This window comes from Bos grunniens, chromosome 25 (assembly GCF_055505025.1).
Source record: "Bos grunniens cultivar Pamir isolate PY7600 chromosome 25, Bosgru_T2T1.0, whole genome shotgun sequence".
Lineage (NCBI taxonomy): Eukaryota > Metazoa > Chordata > Mammalia > Artiodactyla > Bovidae > Bos > Bos grunniens.
The window spans coordinates 32,627,824-32,645,341 of NC_141189.1; the positions used below are offsets into that span (position 1 = coordinate 32,627,824).

General features: G+C 48.4%; 1 protein-coding gene across 1 annotated transcript in view; it reads left to right on the top strand.

Moving 5' to 3' along the window:
* The window catches only part of APOLTP (apolipoprotein lipid transfer particle homolog), a 184,119-nt gene that overhangs the window by 48,988 nt on the left and 117,613 nt on the right, over positions 1–17,518 (top strand). Inside the window, exons 15-21 of the mRNA XM_086375601.1 lie at positions 1,135–1,293; positions 2,071–2,195; positions 4,616–4,810; positions 13,524–13,679; positions 14,256–14,440; positions 15,361–15,543; positions 16,612–16,703. Coding sequence (XP_086231727.1) covers positions 1,135–1,293; positions 2,071–2,195; positions 4,616–4,810; positions 13,524–13,679; positions 14,256–14,440; positions 15,361–15,543; positions 16,612–16,703 — 1,095 coding nt within the window. The remainder of the gene's footprint in view (positions 1–1,134; positions 1,294–2,070; positions 2,196–4,615; positions 4,811–13,523; positions 13,680–14,255; positions 14,441–15,360; positions 15,544–16,611; positions 16,704–17,518) is intronic.

Sequence of the window (17,518 nt, forward strand, 5' to 3'; positions counted from 1 at the left end):
GATCCTGTGGAGGAGGAAATGCAACCCACTCCAATATTCTTGCTTGGAGAATCCACATGGACAGAGGAGCCTGTCAAGCTACAGTTCCTAGGGTCTTAAAGAGTTGGACATGATGGAAATGACTTAGCACGCACACACTCAGCCAACATAAAGGTGTGCACACACGTTTAAAAGTCTGATGTGATGCTGCTAAACTACTTTCTAAAGAAATGACGCCTCCCCAGCCCCCAAAGGGAAAGAAATGGTGCTACTCAAAGCCGCAGTTTGTTCTTGGCAGTTTCTAGGGTGGGATGGGATGTGGGGCTGTTCTACACCAATAGACCACTGGGCCAAGCCCCTCAGAGGGGGTCAGCCAAGGGGCAGCCTTAATAGAGACCCTGGGGTATCAGGCTTGTGTGTTGCCTGATGGGAACAAAAACATTCTCACCTCTGTTTCATGGTGGATTGTTCTAGAAGCCCCCTGCTGGGCATTCTGAGAGCCTGGGATGAGCAAGGGGGTTGGTGTTCCCAATTAGAATAATATCCTCTGTTGGACTGCTTCCACTGGGTGCACTCATTTCATTTTTAACTCTCCAGAGAGCCTCAGAGGGTCCCCATCACGGATTGCATGTTTACCCTTTCCCAACCCTAAAAGATACTCAGTCCTTTAGGTCCAGACTCTGCCCTTGACTGATCTGTGCAAACTGCCCTGGGAGATGGGTCATTATAGTTCATTTTACCGATGAGGCGACTAAGGCTCAGAGAAGTGGAGTGACCAGCCCAAGGTCACACAGCTCATGAGTGGTGGAACCGGGATGCAGGCTCAGGTCTGACTTTCAAACCAGGGCTTTCCCCACTCTCTCAAACCACTCCAGTTCCCACTGGGCTCCAGTGGGCTCCCTTTTCCTTCAGGAAAGTACATCAGAATGCCCTGCGCAGCCTAGATTTCCAAGTTCCATTAAGGCGCTTCTGTTTGCTGTTTATCTACAAAAAGGACGTGGTTCTCAGTAGCTAGGCTCCTGAGAAGCCCCTGGTGGGTAGAAATAGCAGGACCTGGAGCGGGGGGCTGGGGGTGTTTTCTCTGTACTGTGTCAGCTGTGGTTCCTCCCTCATCGCCCTCCCCTCCTCTCCCCACTGGCTGCAACTGGACTCCAGTGGGCTCCTTTGTGTGGAGTCATCTCCTGCAGCTGTTGGAGACGGACGACCCCTTAAAACAGAGCCTCCGGGAAGCTGTCCCTCAAGACATTCTTAGCCGGGAGTTCCATCCAGAGGTGTGGAAACACTCGTCCTACTCTGACGTCACCTTCCGCTCAGGTATGGGCATCTCTGGCCAGCGCTGTCCTCCTTGGGGACCACAGAGGCTTGGGGACCCGGGAGTTCTGACTCTGGAGGACATGTGGATAAGCCTGAGGCCATGTCTGTTGCTAAATGTCCAGATAGTCACATGCCATCTGCTTGATTTTTTTTTTTCCTGTATCTTCATAGCAACCTGGCATTTTTGTCAGAAGAGGTAAAAAATAGTTAAATATGAGCCACATCATAGCATTCAATAAAATAGTACTTCCGTCTTTTCTCTAAACTGGTTCTTTTAAACTTACTGTTATGCTAAAAGAAAACCTCTTATTGCTACTCTTAGCAGAAGATTAGTTTAATTCTAAAAATAGGGTTGTCCTAAAAAGAGATGCGGTGACCATGAAACACTGTTGTTGAATTCTCACGGGTTCTTGCCTGCTGAGGGCGGTGAGAACTGCTTTTCCCTGGGTTAAAAGGGAGATTAGCATCAACCAGAGACAACTGCTTCCTTGTAATTAAACAGAATCAAAAAGAAACCCCATTCTAGGTTAAGTATCCAACCCCCCTCAGCTACTTGGAAAACTAGGGGGCAGGGTGGGGTGCTGTGGCTGCCCCCACCTATCAGCAGATCTGGGTACATTCGTGACCTTCCCTCTGCCCTTGGTAAGGCTTACTTCTAAGCTTCCTGTCCTGGCTGAGAGGATGCACCGTGTGTCTAGCCCTGTCTCCAGCCCCTTGGCTGTCAGCTCCTGCCCGGTGAGTGGTGTGGTGGGCACTGATCCTTTCTCTCTCTTCCAGCATCAGGCAGCCTGGGAGCCAACCTGGAGGGGACCCTTCTCTTCTCTCCAGCCTCCTTCCTCCCCCGTTCTGCCACAGCCAACCTGACCATCCATGCTCTTGGTCATGCCTTCAACCTCCTGGAGGTAAGAGGGGGCCTTGTTTCAGTCTCTTCAGGGTGTCTCCTGGGCTTGGGGCCAGAAATCATCCCATCCATCCATCTTTCCATCCCTCACTTGTTATCTATCGATCTACTCCCAGCCCCCAACCTCCACCTACCCATTTATCTGCCCATCCACCCATCTATTTATCCAGCCTACTGACCCATACATAAATCCATACCTTTATGACCCCCATATCCCTCCTGCTCTCCCTCTCTCTCATCCATCTATGTGCCTCCCATCTCTCTCCATCTACCCTCTCACCTACTCATTTATCTTACCAGTCATACACCCATCCACCCACCTATCTATCTATGCACCCACTTAGCTATCCATCCACCTATCCATCACCCCATCCATACAGTCATCCATCCATCCTTCTCATCCACCGATCCATTTATGTACCTTCCCACCCATCTCTCCATTTACACTCTGATCCGATCATCTATGTATTCTCTCAGTCATCCGCCCATCTATCTGCCTGTTTATTAATACTACATACCTACTCATCTGTCCACATGCTCTTCTATATGTTTGTACATCTGTATCCATCCATCTTTCCATCCATGCTTCTATCCTCATGCATCTATTCGTTCACATACCCCTACTATCTCTTCGTCTACTCTCTCATCCACTATTTATTCATCTACCCTTCCGCCCATCCATACGTCTGTCTGTCAGTCTCCCCACCCGCCCTTCTCTTCATGTGTTCTTTCACTGACCTATCCACCCTTGTATCCGTCTGTCCATGAACCTGTCATCAACTGCACAGTATCCATCTTCTACCTAACATGTGCCAGGAACTATGCTGTGTGCTGGGCTCAGAGAATATGATGATGATCAAGAGATGTAATTCCTGCCTTCTTGGTGCTCACAGCCCAGAGAGGTAGACACATAAGAAATGAGTAGACACGTTCATAAAACAACGGCAACTTTAAGTAGTGAGTTTAGAGATCTGAAGGATGGACGGGAGCAGTCATGTGAAAAACCGAGGTAAGAACCTTCCAAGGGGAGAGAGGGCAGTGTGTGCAACGTCCCTGAGATGAGAGAGGGCTTAGTGTGTTTAAGGAACAGAAATAGATTAGAGAACAGGAGGAGAATGTTAAGATGGGAGCTCGGGGAGGGAGCAGGACCATGTTGAGGAAGGGTTTCAAGTTGGGGAGTGACACGCGATTTGAGTGTGGAAAATGATTTGTAAGGGGAAGCAATGGAAAAGGGATGATCTCTGAGGTCATGTGCCCAGCAAGCTTTGAAGTAATATAACACCTTGGGGCCCTTCCATCTCTTCCCCCAGGTCCCTGGAGCTTGTCTGAGGAAGGGCTCTCTGTGCCCTATCCCAGCGCTTTCTAATTTATGGAGAACTGGGGACTTACCATCCAAACTTTGCCTGCTGGGCACCTGAGCTTAGATCTGCCAAGGGCTGAACTTCTGGTAATTTCTCTAAAAATGCCATCATAGACAGCTAGATGAGAGGTCGGAAGGAAAGGATGTAAGAATGAGTGAATACGTGGGTGGATGGATAGGTAGATGAAATGAAGGAAGGACTCATTAATTCATCCATCAGATTTTGAGAATCAGTCAGGTCATCTGTTAGGGTTCTCCAGAAAAGTAGAACCAAGAGGGTTATAGAGGCTGACAGGTCCCAGAGATCTACAGTCAGCAGAGCTGGGAGACCCAGGGGAACTGATGGTGTACTTCCCGTCCAAAGGCAGGAAAAGTCAGTGTCCCAGTCTGAAGACAGTCAGGCAGGAGGAACACCCTCTTATTTGGAGGAAGGGTAGCCCTTTGTTTCATTCAGGCCTTGAACTGATTAGATGAGGCTCACCCACATTATGGAGGGCAATCTGCTCGACTCAGTCCACTGGTCTAAATGTTAAACTCATCCAAAAACGCTCTCACAGAAACATATGTAATAACACTGGACCAAATATCTGGGCACCCTATAGCCCAGTCATGTAGACACAGAATTAACCATCTCACCAGGCATTGAGTGCACTTGGTGAATGAGACACAGGTCCCTGCTCTTATGGAGCTCAAAATCTTGCAGGGAGACACACAAATTAGTCTGAGTGTGACCTTGGAGTATTGTGCTTGACACTCAGAGGAAGGGGTAATAAATTTGGTTGAGGGTGGGGAGGGGAGATGTATGGAGCCGGTAATATGGGAATTCAGGGAAGGCATCCCAGAGGTGGTGACATTTGAACCAGGCCTCAAAGAATTGATCAGAATTCTTGCTGTGTGGCATTTGCCAAGCAGATGTGGAGCTGAGATTTTATCTCTCGACATTTGGGCCTGGATGGGCCCTACGGAGCCTGGAGGCCCCTGTTCAAGCTCCCAACCCCACAGCTCTTGGTTACTATTATAACCAAGTTACTGTTCCCTGAGCCCCTGACTTTCCTTCCCAGTTGGGGCTCCGTCTGGAAAATGCTGAGGAAATGGCCCGCAGGCTGTTTGGCCCCAAGTCATTCTGGGGGCAGGAAGAGGAGAGACAAGCCCAGGCGAAGGAGCCCCCAGAGGCAGAGCCAGGGCCCACACTGCAGCCGGCCGACCCCGCCTGTACAGGAGAAAGGTCCAGAAAGATGAGAGACTTGCAGCAGAAGGTAAGGGAAGCACCTGTGCCCACCTCATTTCACCCTCCCCCCTGTCAGGTGCCAGCTTGGGCTTTGGGACTGGGGGACTCAGGTGTCCATGAACTCTGACCCTGCCCTCCCACCCCTACCCCCTTACAGAAGCAAATTGCTGGTCAGATCTCAGCAGGGAGCTGCTAGCCTGCCTTCTTTTGAAAAACCATTTGATATATCACATACTTAGAAAAGTACCCACCTTGGAAGTGTGTTTCCATCAGTGAAACATCCTTGTAACCGGCACCCAGACCCTCATAAGCTCCCCAAAGGCACCCTTCTGCCTCTCTATTCTGGTTTACCCACCCATAACCAGAGGTAAGCAACCACTGTTCTGACTCCTAATAGCACTGAGTAACGTTAAAAATCAGCCTTGTTGAGGTGTAATTGCCCTACAATAAATGGTATGTGTTTAAAGTGTTGACACATACTGTTTGACAAGTTTTGACATATGTAAATACCGTGAAGGGGCTTCACTGATGGCTCAGTGGTAAAGAATCTGCCTGCCAGTGCAGGGGACAAGGGTTCCTTCCCTGGGTCAGGAAGATGCCCTGGAGGAGGGAATGGTGACCCACTCTAGTGTTCTTGCCTGGGAAATCCCGTGGACAGAAGGACTGTGGCGGGCTACAGTCCACGGGGTTGCAGAGTTAGACATGATTTTGTGACTGAGAAACAGCAGCAATACACCATGAAACCATCATCGACTAAATCAACATATCCATCACCCCCAAAGGTTTCTTAGTGCTCCTTGATCCCTTCTTCCTGCTCCACCCCTGCCCCCCTGTTGTGATATGCTCTTTCTGTCACAATAGATGAGTTTGCATTTTCTGGAATGTTGCGTAAATGGAATCATGCAGCATATACTTTTGTCTTTAAAGCATGTGCTGCTTTCTGGCCTCACTTCCTCTATTCAGTGTAATTATTTTGCGATTCATCCATCGTGCAGGGTGTACGAATAGTTTATTTCTTCCTGTGGTCAAGCAGTGTTCCATTGTAGGGATGGACCACAGTCTGTCTACGTGTTCACCTGTTGATGAACGTTTGCGTTATTTCCGGTTTGGGGGCTGTTACACGTAGGGCTGCTATGCACATTTATGTACGGGGTGGTGGTTTAGTTGCTAAGTTGTGTCCAGCTCTTGCAACCCCATGGACTGTAGCCTGCCAGGCTCCTCTATCCATGGGATTTTCCAGGCAAGATATTGGATTGACTTACCATTACAAATCTACATATAAACATATGTTTTCAGGTTTCGGGTAAATATTGAGGGATGGGATGGCTGGATCATATGTTTAATTTTTTAAGAGATAGCTAAATTGTTTTGCAAAGTGGTTGTACTATTTTGCATCCCCACCAGCAGTGTATCAGAGGTCTAATTCTTCCACATCCTCGCCAACACTTGGTAGGATTAGACTTTTTAGTTTTAGCCATTCTAATAGTGTGCGGTAGTATCTCATGGCTTTATTCCCTAATGTTGCTAATGTTGAGCATCTTTTCATGTGCTTATTTGTCATCCATGTGTCTTTGGTGAAGTGTATGTTCAAATATTTTGTCCTTTTTTAAAAAAAATTGGGTTTCTTAAGAGCAAGTTTTGAACATTCTTGATCTATTCAGAACACAAGGCTTTTATTAGCTGTGTGACTTGCAAGTATTTCCTCCCAGTGTGTGGCATGGTCTTTCCATTCCCTTACAGTGTCTTTTTCTGGCCATGCTGGGCCTTCCCTGTGGCGTGCAGGCTCCTCTAGGTGTGGCGCCCGGGCTCTAGAGTGCATGGGCTCGGTAGTTGCAGTCGTGGGCTTCTCTTGGTTGTGGTGTGTGTGCTTAGTTACCCCACAGTATGTGTATCTCAGTTTCTCAACCAGGGATCAAACCCATGTCCCCTGAGTTGGAAGGCAGATTCTTAACCCCTGGACCCCCAGGGAAGTCCCAACAGTGTCTTTTAAAGAGCAGACATTCTTGATTTGGATAAAGTCACGTTTATCCATTTCTTTTATGTCTAGTGTTTTGGGTGTTAACATCTAAGAAGTCTTTGCCTAAAGCAGTGTTACAGAGATTCTTGGAACTCTCTGGAGACTTCCAGAGTTCTCTGCGCAACATTTTCCCCTCTTGTACTCTGCCCTGCAATGTCCAGTCACCTTGGTGTCCCCAGGCTCCCAGATCCATAACTCCAAGAGTCTGCCCTGCCCCACTCTGTTCCCCTCCCAGCCCCTCAGCCTGAACTCCCTCCAGGCGGGGAGCTGAGGCTCACCTTGCTATTTCCTGTCTCTTGGTTGTTCATCTCTCATTACCTGATGGTGTCTAATGTCTTGGGAACTTTCGTTTAATCTGTTTCATCTGAGTTTCGAGTTGCTCGACATGGGGAGGTAAATCCAGTCCCTGTTACTTCAATCTGGTTGATAGTAGAAGTCACGTCTAGTTCCTTTTGTGAACTTTATGTAAATGGAATCATTTACGTGTACTCTTTTGGGAAAAAAAAAATGAGGTGACATTCACGTAACATAAAGTTCAGTTCAGTTCAGTCGTGTCCGATTCTTTGTGACCCCGTGAATCGCAGCACGCCAGGCCTCCCTGTCCGTCACCAACTCCCAGAGTTCACTCAGACTCACATCCATCGAGTCAGTGATGCCATCCAGCCATCTCATCCTCTGTCATCCCCTTCTCCTCCTGCCTCCAATCCCTCCCAGCATCAGTCTTTTCCAATGAGTCAACTCTTCACATGAGGCAGCCAACGTACTGGAGTTTCAGCTTTAGCATCATTCCTTCCAAAGAAATCCCAGGGCTGATCTCCTTCAGAATGGACTGGTTGGATCTCCTTGCAGTCCAAGGGACTCTCAAGAGTCTTCTCCAACACCACAGTTCAAAAGCATCAATTCTTCGGCACTCAGCTTTCTTCACAGTCCAACTCTCACATCCATACATGACCACTGGAAAAACCATAGCCTTGACTAGACGGACCTTTGTTGGCAAAGTAATGTCTCTGCTTTTGAATATGCTATCTAGGTTGGTCATAACTTTCCTTCCAAGGAGTAAGCGTCTTTTAATTTCATGGCTGCAGTCGCCATCTGCAGTGATTTTGGAGCCCAGAAAAATAAAGTCTGACACTGTTTCCACTGTTTCCCCATCTATTCCCCATGCTGTTTAAAAATATACAATTCAGTGATATGTGATACATTCACAGGGTTGTGCAACCACCCCATCTGTCTAGTACAAAACATTTTCATCACCCCAAGGAGACCCCACCTCCGTTAGTGGTCACGCGCCGTACCCTCATTTCCCAGCCCTGCCAGCCATGAATGTGCTTTCTGTCTCGATGGATTTATCTATTCTGGACATTTCTTATAAACAGAATCATACACTGTGTGGCCTTTTGCGTCTGGCTTCCTTCACTGAGCATGTTCTTGAGGTTCGTTTGTGTCATAGCATGTATCAGTACTTCATTCTTTTTTTCTATCCCACAAATAATTCCTTTCTTAATTGAAGTATAGTTGATTTATTCTGTGATGGTTTCTGGTGTACAGCAAAGTAATTCAGTTATACGTGTGCGTGTGTGTGTGTGTACATATGCACTTTCTCAGATTCTTTTATGATATTGAGTATATTTCTCTGTGCTCTATAGCAACTTCCCTGAATGGACTTCCTGAACTTCCCTGCAGTGGTACAGTGGTTAAGACTCCGTGTTTCCACTGCAGGGGATGAGGGTTCAGTCCCTGGTTAGGAAGCCAAGATTCCACATGCCTCATGGTGCAACCAAAAAAGACAAAATTTAGGAGCTTCCCTCATGGCTCAGCTGGTTAAGAATCTGCTAGCAGTGCAGGAGACCCGGGTTCGATCCCTGTTTCAGGAAGATCCCCTGGAGAAGGAAATGGCAGCCCACTCCAGTCTTCTTGCCTGGAGACTTCCATGGACAGAGGAGCCTGGTGGGCTATAGTCCATGGGGTCACAAAGAGTCAGACACGACTGAGTGACTTCGCTTTCACTTTCGTGCAGGAAGTCCTTGTTGTTTATCTGTTTTATATATAGTACTGTGTGTATGTTAATCCCAAACTCCTAATTTATCCCTCCCCGGCCCCTTTACCCTTTGGTAACCGTAAGTTTGTTCTCTATGTCTGTGGGTCTCTTTCTGTTTTGTAAGTAAGGTCATTTATATCATTTTTTAGATTCTACGTATAAGTGATATCCCGTGATGTCTGTCTCTGACTTTACTCAGTGAGATCATCTCTAGGTCCATCCACGTTGCCGCAGATGACGTTATTTCATTCTTTTTTATGGCCGAGCAGTATTCCATCGTGTGTGTGTATCTCTCATCTTCTTTATCCATTTATCTCTCAGTAGACACTTAGATTGCTTCCATATCTTAGCTGTTGCTGCTAGAAACATTAAGGTGCACGGTGTGAAGCGCTCTTGATTTGCATTTCTCTAGTAATTAGTGATGTTGAGCCTGTCAGCCATCTGTATGTCTTCTCTGGAGAAATGTCCCTTTAGATCTTCTGCCCGCTTTATGACTAGGTTGTTCTGACACTGAGCTGTGTGAACTGTTTATGTATTTTGGAAATTAATCTTTTGTCAATTGCATCACCTGCAAATATTTTCTCTCAGTCCATAGGCTATCTTTTTTTGTTTATGGTTTCTTTTGCTGTGCAAAAGCTTCTAAGTTTGATTGCTACTATTGCTGCTAAGTCGCTTCAGTCGTGTCCGACTCTGTGTGACGCCGTAGACAGCAGCCCACCAAGCTCCTCCATCCATGGGATTTTCCAGGCAAGAGTGGGGTGCCACTGCCTTCTCCTCTAAGTTTGGTTAGGTCCTGTTTATTTTCCCTTTTATTTCTTTTGCCTTGGGAGACTGACCTAAGAAAACATCGCTACGATTTATGTCAGAGAATGTTTTGCCTATATTCTAGGAGTTTTATGGTGTCATGTCTTATGTTTAAGTCTTTAAGCCATTTTGAGTTTATTCTTGTGTATGATGTGAGAATGTGTTCTAACTTCATTGATTTACAAGCAGCTATATAGCTTTCCCAGCACCACTTGCTAAAGAAACTGTCTTTTCCCCAATATATATTCTTATGTCCTTTATCATAGATTAATTGATCTTAGGTGTGTGAGTTTATTTCTGGGCTCTCTAACGTGTTCCATTAACCTATGGTTCTGATTTTGTGCTTCATTCCTTCTTAAGGCTGGATACTATTCATTGTATGGATGAACCATGTTTTGCATGTCCCTTTACCCACTCATGGACTTTCGGGCTGCTCCCATCTTATGATTGTGAATAAAGCTGTCCACATCCTCTTTTTTGTGTCTGACTTCTTTTGCTTAAAGTATGTTTGTGAGATCACTCTGTGTTGCTGTGGGTGCTTGCAGCTTGTTCATTGTCCTTACTATATAGCATTCCATGGTGTGAACAGACCACAGTTTCTTTATCCAGTTACTTTTGATGGGCTATCCATTTACTGTTAACAGTTTCCTTATCCATCTTTAAAGCCAGCGTCTGATGTTTAGGTAGTACATTCTTGTGCATGTCTCTGTGGTGAATGTGTGTGCATACACTTGCTCCGTGTGTGCACAGTAGTGGACTTGCTGGGCAAGGGGTGTGTGTGTGTGCTTCCTCTGGTTTCCCACTTGATACTAGTACTAAGTATTTTTCTTACTGAAAACTTACTGTATGTAAACATTTTAATACCCATTCTGTGGGTGGGGACCTTACTTTACATAACCTTTTCCCCACCAGTGGATACTGAGGTTGTTAGTCCCCTTTTGGTCTTATAAATGTCATGTCCATGTACATCTGGGGGTGATCAAGCTGGTGGCTGAGGCATTTCCTCACCTGTTCACTCACTCACCATCAGCTGTGACCCACACACAGCCCAGGAACACAAAGATGATCAGGGTGTGGTCCCTGCCGTCAAAAGCCTCTTGGACTAAGTCTGAAGCCAGTGAGTAACTTGAATGAGGGCTGTGGATTGGATATAAATGTTTTTTCTTAGAATCACAATCCCACAATTTCTTAGAATAACACAATTGGTCTGTTATTTTCTCACTTTTTTTAAGGCCTTTTTTTTTGTTTAGGTTTCTTTTTTTTAATCAGTCAGTTAACTTTTGTCTGCTCTGGGTCTTTGTTGGTATGTGCGGTCTTTCTCTGGTTGTGGCGAGTGGTGGCTGCTCTTCATTGTGGTGCTCGGCCTTCTCACTGCAGTGGCTTCTCTCGTCGCGGAGCACAGGTTCTAGGTGCTCGAGCTTCAGGAGGTGCAGCGTATGGGCTCGGTAGTTGTGGCACATCAGCTTAGTTGCTCCGTGACGTGTGACATCTTCCTGGACCAGTGATTGAACTTGTGTCCCCTGCCTTGGCAGGCGGATTCCTAACCACTGTGCCACCAGGGAAGTCCTGTCTTCTCGCTTTTGGTATATATTCACTTTGCAAGATATATTTTGCACAAGTGCAGTGAGGAGTGGGACTTCCCTGGTGGCTCAGATGGTAAAGTGTCTGTCTACAATGCGGGAGACCTGGGTTCGATCCCTGGGTCAAGAAGATTCCCTGGAGAAGGAAACAGCAACCCACTCCAGTACTCTTGCCTAGAAAATCCCATGGATGGAGGAGCCTGGTGCAGGCTACTGTCTGTGGGGTCACAAAGAGTCGGGCACGACTGAGCAACTTCACTTCTTCAGTGATGAGGGACAGTAGTCCTTGGCCTGAGTGCTGGAGAGACAGCATGGTGGGGACCGTGGTAGACAGGCTTGCAGCTCAGGCCTCGGCTCACTGGCAGCCACCGCTCAGTTCTGAATGCCTGTTGCCCTTTTGGAGAGGGGGAGACTGGGAGGCAGTGGGAGACAGGCCAATATTTCTCTTTTTTTTGAGAAGCTGGGTATCTGGATTTTATATAAAATCTTCCAGGTTTTAAATAGTAGAAAAAAAAAAAAAAATACATACTGCCTGAAAAATAAAGACCAAGAAGCTGTCACAGACCAGAGGAGACTGAAGAGACTTGATACCAAATACCATGTGGTACTGGATTCAATCCTGGAACAGAAAGAGGGTGGAAGGGAAAAACTGGTGAAATCCGAATAAAGTCTGGAGTTTAGTTAAAAGCATGTTGGTGTTGGTTTCTTCGTTTTCACTGTGCGTCTTGGTCGTGTAAGATGCTAACAGTGGAGGAAACAGGGTGAGCTGTACATGGGAGCTCTCTGTACTAGCTTTGCAACTTTTTCTAAAAATTTTTACTGAAGTGTAGTTGTGGCTCAGCTGGTAAAGAATCTGCCTGCCATGTGGGAGACCGGGGTTCGATCCCTGGGTTGGGAAGATCCCCTGGAGAAGGGAAAGGCTACCCACTCCAATATTCTGGCCTGGAGAATTCCATGGACTATATATAGTTCATGGGGTCGCAAAGAGTCAGACACGACTGAGTGACTTTCACTTTCATAGTTGACTTACAATATAGTGTTAGTTTCAGGTTTACAGCAAAGTGACTCAGGTTTCCATATATGTATGTGCTGTGCTTCGTTGCTCAGTCATGTCCGACTCTGTGCGACCCCATGGACTGTAACCCTCCAGGCTTCTCTGTCCATGGGGATTCTCCAGGCAAGAATACTGGAGTGGGTTTCCATGCCCTCCTCCAGGGGACCTTCCCAACCCAGGGATTGAACCCAGGTCTCCCACACTGCAGGCGGATTCTTTACCAGCTGAGCCACCAGGGAAACCCCCATATATGTGTATCTACTCTTTTTTAGATTCTTTTCACATATAGGTTATTAACAGAGTATTGAGTAGAGTTTCCTGTGCTGTATAGTTACTTATTATCTATTTTATATGTAGTAGTGTGTATGTGCGGAGAAGGCAGTGGCAAGCCACTCCAGTACTCTTGCCTGGAAAATCCCACGGACGGAGGAGCCTGGTAGGCTGTAGTCCATGGGGTCGCTATGAGTCGGATTCGACTGAGCGACTTCACTTTCACTTTTCACTTTCACGCAATGGAGAAAGAAATGGCAACCCACTCCAGTGTTCTTGCCTAGAGTATCCCAGGGACGGCAGAGCCTGGTGGGCTGCTGTCTATAGGGTTGCACAGAGTCGGACACTACTGAAGTGACTTAGCAGCAGCAGCAGCAGTGTGTATGTGTCAATCTCAATCTCCCAGTTTATCCACCCCGCTTTCCCCTCTGGTAACCATAAGTTTGTTTTCTATATCTGTGACTCTATTTCTGCTTTGTAAATAAGTTCACTTTAGTATCATTTTTCTGGATTCCACATGTAGGTGATACCATATGATATTTGTCTTTCTCTGTCTGGCCTACTTCACTCAGTATAACAATCTTTAGGTTCATCCATGTTGCTGCTAAGGGCGTTATTTCATTCTTTTTCATGGCTGAGTAGTATTCCATTGTACCACCTCTCTATCCATTACTCTGCTGAGGGACACTGGGGTGCATCTATGTTTTTGAATTGCAGTTTTGTCTGGCTATATTGCTGGATCATATTCAGCCTGGATCTTTGAAAGCCTCTATTATTCACACACGCACATTGCACTGGGTGTTGGGTAGACTGTGCAGGTATAAGAAAGTATATCTGTAGGTTCTGCCTGTGGACCATGAGTTTTGCAAGTCCTGTTCTGAACCCCACAAGCCCTTGACCTTTCTCTCCAGCTGCCCCTTCCCCCTCCCAAGGTCCAGGGGCCTTGCCCGGCTAAGCCAGACCTGTTCCTGGTCACAGGTGGCCCGGAGGCGCGGGGAGCGGCAGGCGCTGAAGTGTCAGCTGAGCATGAAGGTGTTCGGGCATGAGTTGAGCTTTGTCAACTGTGGGGCGATGGGGAGCCGCGTGACTCACCAGTCCCTGAACCTGGCTGAGCTTGCCATCAAACTCCTGAAGGTACCTCAGGCTGGGCTTGGCCCATCCCTGCCGTCTGACCTGATGATGTTTCCTTTGATGCTTTGGGGGAATACTAAAGTACTTTCAAACTCAAGAGCATGAAATTTGGAACCAGACTGCTCAAGGTCAAAAATTGGCTGCACCGCTTACTGCCTTGGGCACATTGTTGAATTTACCATGGCCTCAGTTTCTGCCTCTGTGAAATGGGCATGATAGAATAGTAGTAATAAAATCTACTTCATAGAGCGGTTGAATCAAATGACTCAGTGCAGTAAAAATGCAGCAAAGTGGAGTGTGCCTGACACTTACTAAGTGCTCTGTACCAGGTGTGCAAGCACGGCCCACACCCTGGGTGGGCCTGGATGCCTGACCTCTGACTATGACCTGCAGTAAACTGTCTTGGTTCAAACCCTAGTTCTGCCGGTTTCTAGCTACATGGGCTCAGCTGGGTTATTTTTATCTCTTTGGGGGCTCTGTTTTCTCATCTGGAAACTGGGGACAATGATAAGGTTCTGTCTGAGGGTTGTGAGGGGCGAGTGAGGGGGTCATGTGCACTCTACTGTTCTCTGACTGCAGGGCCAGGAGGTTCAGGTGAACCGGAGGCTGAACCTGGTGATGGAGGAGCTCACGTTTCCCACCATGTCCGGCCTCCCAGCCCGGTTGACCCTCAATGTCTCGGCTGCCGTCGGCATCCGGGTCCGAGGGACAGCCGACTTCCAGCAGCGCTCAGATTTCTCTGTGAAAGGTTACGTCAAGCCCAGGTAACTGGCTCCTCAGATCTGGGGGACATAGGTGGATCGGGGCCTCCCCCTGCAGAGAGCTGAGGCATCAGCATGGGGTGAACGGGGAGCCCTGCTCTGCTGACTACCTTTATACCAGCTACTGTAGATGGAGTGTTTTTTGTGCCAAGAGACTAAGGAGATCCTGGGCAGTTGTGCCCACTTTACAGATGAGAAGACTGAGGCTCAGCAAGGTACAACCCCCATGCCCAAGGTAGCACAGCAGCTGGGATTCACAGCTTGTGTCTCAGCCCCGCTCTTCCCTCTGCCCCCTCTGCCTCTTGGGGGAGAGGGTGGGAGGAGAGGGAGGCGGGGGCATTTAAGGTACAGGAACCCACATGGCCACACACAAGGTGGACACTTTTCTTATTTCCATTAAGGGTTAAGGAAATTGAGACTCACAATGAGTGCACAGCTGACCCGGGGCCACACGGCATCAAGGATTTTGAGCAGAACAATGCTCACCTCTCCCAGGCCTGCTGGGTGACTCTCCCAGTCACTAAGCTGACCTGCCTTTCATTTCTGGGTCCAGTGTGGGGAATGTGGGTGTCCTGTGCTACCTTTTGTTGGGCATAGAGACCTTGGGCTTGGGCTCTGACAACCAGGGCTCCAGACTGGCTGTTCCATGTCCCAACTGTGGAACTCATGCAGACGGCGTCACCTCTGTGAGCCTCGGTTTGTCTGTCTATTAAATGGGGCTAATGATGGTGAGGGTTCAGTGGCAAGGTATAGAGTGCTTGGCCCACGTGGAGTGTGTGGTCAGTGATGGCCACAGCGGAGGAGCCGCTCTGACTCAGAACCATGGAGTGAAGCTGGCAGGGGGTTCGTGGGTGGTGTGTGGGTTGGCACTGGTTTGGCTATTGCCTGGGGCCATAGGCTGCAGCCATGTGCTTCTTCCTTAGCGCGCTGCTCCAGATCTCGGCGCAGATGGGCACAGTGGGTGCCCTGGGGCAGGCCGGGCTGAGGTGGGTGACTGGTGTCCGCGGCACCGCCAGCCTGGATGGTGGGATCCAGGCGAGGAAGGGCCAAGACCTCAGGGTGCATCTGAATACACCAGAGGAGGTCGTGGAGCTGTTCCACTTCAGGTGGGTTCCCGAACCCGAGGAGGGAGCCCGTGAATATGTCTGTGTGTGAGGCAGGGTGGGCACTGGTGTGGGTGTGAGTGTCTGTGAGAGAGTGCATGCCTGTGTCTGAGTGTGTGTGCCTACAGGTGTGCCTGTGAGTCTGTGTATGTGATTGCATGTCTGTGGGCGTGTTTGTGAGACAATTTGCCCATGTCAGTGAGCGGGGTGTATCGTGTGTGTGTGTGCGTGTGTGTGTGTGTGTGTATGTCAGGGTAGGGTGGGTGTGTCTGTGACAGGGGCTGAGGGAGACCGGGAGGTGGGGCCTCCCACAGTGCTCAGATCTTTCCGGGGGTCCCTCCTGGGGTCTGCTCTTCCCCAGCCTCCTGGAGAGGTGATGCTTAGAGAACAGTGAATTCAGAGGAAACAGGAGAAGCCAGACTGCCCCCACCCCCACCTCCTCCCTTCCCTTGCTGGAGGCACTGTTGCCCACCCGACCCTCTCTGGGCAGCAGCCAGTGGGGTCTCCTTTTACTTGTCAATTAAATCCTTTCACGCTCCCCCTCCCCTATTTAAAATCCCTTGCTTGCATCCAGAATAGCCCAGCTAGCATGCTTTCCCTGCCGGATGGAGGCCCTGCCCACTCCCTCACCTGTCTCCTGCCACTACGCCACCCCTCACTCCCTCCCCACCATTCTGACCCCCTCACCACCCTTTTGTCAGTGGTCCTAAAGAGCGCCCTTTATTCTCACCCTAGGGCCTTTGCACCTGCCGTTCCCTCTGGGATGCCGGCTCCTTCTCATCCTTTGATTCTCTGACCATATATTACCTCTGCAGAGTGTCCCCTCCAAACCCCCCAACTAACCAATGCCTTGCTGTATCCCCAAGATGGATGCTATGCCCATGCCATCCCATAATTTAGGTTTTTCATAGCGCTTGTCACCCCCTGTGTTCATGGACTGACTCCCCCACCAGCGTGCTGGTGCCCCAAGGGCCTGTCCAGTTCCGGGTGGGACCTGCCTCAGCATCTCGCCCTGGTGGTTTTATGGATGAATGCAGTGATTCACCTGGCACTTCCTCCCTTCCCACCCAGCTCTCAGCTGTATCTCATCACTGGGGATGGTGTGAGGAGCCTCAATCACCTTCCCAGCCCTTCCGAGGCCCAGTCCTGTACCAGCAAGGAAGGTGGGTGCCAGCAGGCCCTCCGTGTCATTGTCCCAGGATGGGCATCTTGGGGGCTGAGGGGTAAGATAACAGCTCCAAATTCCAGAGTTATCTTCTGCCCAGAAAGTACTTATGCCCCTTAGCTCAGTGATGCTCTGTCTAGACTCTGTGTGTTCAGTTACTCAGGTGTGTCCGACTCTTTGTGGCCCCACGGACTGTAGCCCGCCAGGCTCCTCTGTCCATGGAATTTTCCAAGCAAGAATACTGGAGTGGGTTGCCATTTCCTGCTCCAGGGGATCTTCCCGACCAAGGGATTGAACCCACGTCTTTTGTATCTCCTGCATTGGCAGGTGGGTTCCTTACCACTAGCACCACATGTGAAGCCCTCCCTATACCTTATGAAAATAAGCCAAAATAGCTTTAAAAGTGCCGAATGCACAGAGATGTTTGTTGCATCATTATTTACAGAGCAAAAAAAAAAAAAAGGTGGCAACTCAAATATCCAACAGTAGGAGAATGGCTTATTATGACGGCCTTTGAGCTAAGAATAGACTTTTATGTTTCCAAACAGTGAAAAAATAATCAAAAGAAGACTATTTCAGAACATGTGAGAAATTAGTGAAGTTCATAGTCCAGTGCCCAGAAATGAAGTTTGATTGGTGCAGAGCCACTCCCGTTGTCTGTGGCCTTTCTTCAACAACAGCAGAGCTGAGTAACAGCAAACTGCGGTCACGGTTGTGTGACCAGCAAAACCTCAAGTATTTACCATCTGGCCATTTACTTGAAAATGTTTGCCAACTCCTGGTTTAGTAAAATACTGAGATACCCCGTAACTT